General features: G+C 53.5%; 1 protein-coding gene across 1 annotated transcript in view; it reads left to right on the forward strand.

The window, feature by feature from the left end:
- Positions 1–3,708, forward strand: part of LOC110330114 (olfactory guanylyl cyclase GC-D) — a 38,431-nt gene extending 34,723 nt beyond the window's left edge. The window contains exons 18-19 of the mRNA XM_021210074.1: positions 874–959; positions 3,415–3,708. Of these exons, the coding sequence (XP_021065733.1) occupies positions 874–959; positions 3,415–3,523 (195 nt within the window). The 3' untranslated portion in view covers positions 3,524–3,708. The remainder of the gene's footprint in view (positions 1–873; positions 960–3,414) is intronic.
- Positions 3,709–4,350: the final 642 nt, after the last annotated feature.

The following is a 4,350-nucleotide window of genomic DNA, read 5'->3' on the forward strand; positions in this document are numbered from 1 at the left end:
CCTCCTCTTCCTCTTCTTCCTCCCCTTCCTCCTCTTCCTCCTTTTCTTCTTTCTCTTCCTCCTCTTCCTCCTCCTCTTCCTCCTCCTCCTCTTCCTCCTCCTCTTTCTTTCCCTCCTCCTCTTCTTCCTCTTCCTTCTCCTCTACTTCCTCCTCTTTCTTTAATACAATGCTTGATAAAGGCATTGACTTCCCCTTCCTCACCCTGTCCCATCCTCCTCCCCACTTTCTCTGCTAGGGGACGGCCTGACTATGATGCAGGGGCTGCCTAGTGTAAAGCCCCCTGCCCTGGGCTGTGACTGGACTACAGGATGAGGCACTCCTTATGATTCATCTGGTGGCATTGAGATGATGCCACAGCAGGAGATGTAGCTGCAGGAGGCACTGGGGTTCTCAAGCTCTGGGGAGCTAGTGATAGGGCTAGAGGAGGCTTAGGGGTGGGGGTGGGGGGAATGAGCCCAGTGCGGGAGAGTTTGACTTCGGGACATGAGCATGGCATGGTGTGTCCTGAGAAACAGAGGGCTGGGTCAACAGAGGAACTCTGTGGGCTGGAATAGCATAGAAGCCCAGTGTCCTATAGCTCCCTCCCACACATTCCAAGGAAGACTGCAGAATCTTCCAAGGAAAGGTTGGAAGGATTTCTACACAGTGCATGCCTCAGGTTTTTAGCACCCCAAGCCTGCCATCATCTCTTTAACTGCTAAGTATTACATTATCTAATCCTCACAATGGCTTTAAGAGATAACAGAGAAAGCACAGAGAGGTGAAGTAAGGTGGCCAAAGTCACACAGCTGTAAAGAGGGAGAGCCAGGCTTCTCCCTGCCTGCAGAGGTTCCCCGGGGCCTGGGCCTCCCACCTCTTCCTCTTTGTTCCAGGGGAAGGGCTTGGAGGAGACCTACTGGCTGACGGGGAAGATGGGATTCTGCAGACCCCTGCCTACACCTCTGTCTATCAAGCCTGGGTGAGTAGGGGGGTTCCTCAAAACTAGAACACTTCTCTATTAGGGGTGATCCTGTTATTTTAGATTATCAGAGGCCAGACTACTGGAAAGACCTGGGAAATACATAACTTACCTGGTGCTAACTATGTACTGTCTCTGTGTGAATGGGTGGCAGCTCTGACTGCTCCACAGCCCGGCTGAGCCACCATTTGGGGTGCAACAGGGTTCCCTAGGATGCTCACTTGGCTAGCATGAGAGTTTCCTGTGTCCCCCTAAAAGCTGCATAAACAGGCCATCTGTGGGGACACCACACAGGGACATGCCATACACAGCCGGCCATCCAGCACCGAGGGTCTTTCTTCTGAGCTATGTCCTTGTCACTCTCTGCCACAGACACGGGTCTCTCACATCAACAGGACATCAAAGGGTGGCATGAGGAAGATCCTTCAGAGCTTGGGCCTCTGACAGCATGTTCTCTGCCCTCTGTCCTTGGGGGTACCACATCCTTCACTGAGGGCCATGTGGAACTTTAGTGGGTTCCTCCGACAGGCTGATCCTGGCTCCCTGCCCCCATGCACAGCCTCCACAGACAAAGGCAGCAGGCATAGGTGTTATTAAAGGGTAGAAGAGTCTGGACCGTGATGCCCAAGGGTCTTAGTCCACCAGGGGACATCAGCCTGGGAATGCACCAGGCCCCTCCCAGAGGCCTCTAACACAGCGGTTCTTAGCCTGCGGTTTGCGACCCGTTTGGGAGTCACATACCAGATATCCCGCATACATTAAGATTCAAAACAATAGCAAAATTATAGTTATGAGCTAACGATGAAATAATTTCATGGTCAGTGGTCACCACAGCAATGAGGAACTGTATTAAATGGTCACCACTGCTGGGAATCTAACTGGCTGCTCTGAGTCACTGCCTTTGCCCCTGCCAGTACTTACTCTGATGTCTCCTGCAGCTGGACAGCTTGTCCGGGGCTTCTGGGCAACCCACTAACACACACCCCACAACTTCCCACCCTAGGGCCTTTGCTCTTGCTGTTGCTATGGCTTAAGATGTCCTGCTACTTTTAGGGCCTTTGTTTTGTTGTTGTTTTTTTTATCATTAAGTCATTTTATTTGTTTGTTTGTTTGTAGTACTGGGACTGAACTTGGACTGTGCTACTCCGCTGAGCCACGCCCTCAGTAGCCCTGCCCCTTCTTGCATTTTAGGCCTCAGCTCACAGGCTCCCTCTGTTCATCTGATCTGGTCACAGCCTGAGGAAATCCCAGGCCCCTCTTGCCCTGTTTCCACCCAAGCTCTGTCCGTGGCCACAATTCACTCAAGTCCTTTCTGCCCTAACTCCTCTGTCCCAGGCCCGGGGTCTGCAGGCTTGGCTGCAGTTTATCACCCCAGCCTCCTGAGGCTGCTGACTTCCCATTCCCAGGCAGAAACTTTAGAAAGCGCCAGAAACGTTTTCATCTTCTGGCTCAGGGAGGAAAGAAACTGGAGATTAGCTGCTTAGGAGCATCGTCTGACCCAGAGCCTCAGGCAGGCAGAGGAGGGTCTGTGCTCAGAGCCTACCCGTGAGCTGTCAGGGACTGCGTTCGTACACACAGAGACACACACACTCACGGCATCTGCGTACACATGCTATTTCCATCAAAAGTGGGACAGGGATCAGAGGCAGAAGCTCCACCCTGACTTTGTGATGGCAAAGCCACCTACCGGGCAACAGAACTCAGAGAGCCCCATCCCCACCCCACCTCAGGGAGACATCCCACAGAGCTCCCCTTCTCTTCCCTCTGCTCTTGCCAACCAGCCTCCAAGGTGTCCCCAAGGGCTGGGAGTGTGCCTCAGTGGCAGAATGCCTGCCTAGCATCTGTGAAGTGTCGGGTTTTACCCCTGTGGAATGCTGTGAAGTCTTGGCTGTGCCTCAGATGCCTGCTTCATTGTCTGGACCAAAGCAATGCGGTGGCCAGCTCCGGGCATCATGGGCAGAGCAAGTGAACATTCATGGGGGGGGGGTGATCAGGGAACATGCTGCCCCAGTGCCTCCCAGAGTCATATCCCGAGCAGAGCGCAGAGGGGTGGCCAGAGCGCAGAGGGGTGGCCAGAGCGCAGAGGGGTGGCCAGAGCGCAGAGGGGTGGCCAGAGCGCAGAGGGGTGGCCACACATGCTGATGGCGAGTCACTGTGTGACCATACAGAAGACATCACATGTTTGAGCATTGGGATCTTGCAGGACAAAGATGGGAAGGATCAAGCCAGTATGTCCCCATATACCCAATGTGCCCAATGGGCCTGGTATGCACACTATGCCCAGTGGGCCTGGTATGCATAGCATGTCCAGCATGCCCCTCTGTGCCCAGGGCAGGCTGCTCAGTGTCAGTAGACATAAGAGCGGAAGGTACGCCTGGCCCCTTTAAAAAGCCCAGCCACCTCTCACTGTTGCTCTGACAGTCATTTATGATCCTCATCTCTCTTTTCTCCTCAGAGACCCATGGCAGGACCGAATAAACCAAGAAATCCGGACGGGCTTTGCCAAAGCACGCCAGGGACTGGCTGAGCCCAGAAGGTCAGGGGAGGTTGGGCCAGATCCCTGATAGCAAGTCAGTGGGCAGGGGCCAAGACAGTCAAGATGCCCCTACCACCCCTGCTCTGCTAGGAATGTCAGCTCCCTGGCTGTCTGCTACCCATGAGTGGTATGAGGAGCTGGTGTCTTCCCTAGTGACTCCAGGGGTGTCCTTGCCTCTGGTCAGGAAAACAATAAAAATAGAAATACCCCCTTGCACCCTGCAGTGCTTCATTCAGTGCTAGACAAGCCATTTTGAGGCAGAGAGCTCACTGTCTCCAAGTCCCTTGCTCCTTATGGAAGACCCTGTCTCCAGCACATAACTCGAGACCAGGATAAGGGGAGCCTTTGCCCCAAGTGGCACAGCTCTTCTGGGCAAAAGTAAAAGCTGGGCAGGAGAGGAATCTTTAGGCTTAGCCAGTGCACACCTCTCTCTCTCTCTCTCTCTCTCTCTCTCTCTCTCTCTCTCAGAATGCCTGGAGTATACCATTGGGCCCATAGACAGCGCCCAGTCCTGACTACTCCCCTGCCTCACCAGAACAGGTCCACAACTTCAGCATCTGGGAGCACAGTGCTGAGAGTCCAGTGTGGGGCCCCAGAATCTCAGGATGGGGGAGAGGGGCTGAGAATTCCTTGGCTGTCAGGAAATGAGAGTTCAGAATAAGAAGGAGAAGGAGGAGGAGGAGGAAGGAGGAGGAGGAGAAAGAAGAAGAAGAAGAAGAAGGAGGAGAAGGAGAAGGAGAAGGAGAAGGAGAAGAAGAAGAAGAAGAAAAGAAGAAGAAGAAGAAGAAGAAGAAGAAGAAGAAGAAGAAGAAGAAGAAGAAGAAGAAGAAGAAGGAGGAGGAGGAGGAGGAGGAG

The sequence above is a fragment of the Mus pahari genome, chromosome 1 (assembly GCF_900095145.1).
Source record: "Mus pahari chromosome 1, PAHARI_EIJ_v1.1, whole genome shotgun sequence".
Classification (NCBI taxonomy): Eukaryota; Metazoa; Chordata; class Mammalia; order Rodentia; family Muridae; genus Mus; species Mus pahari.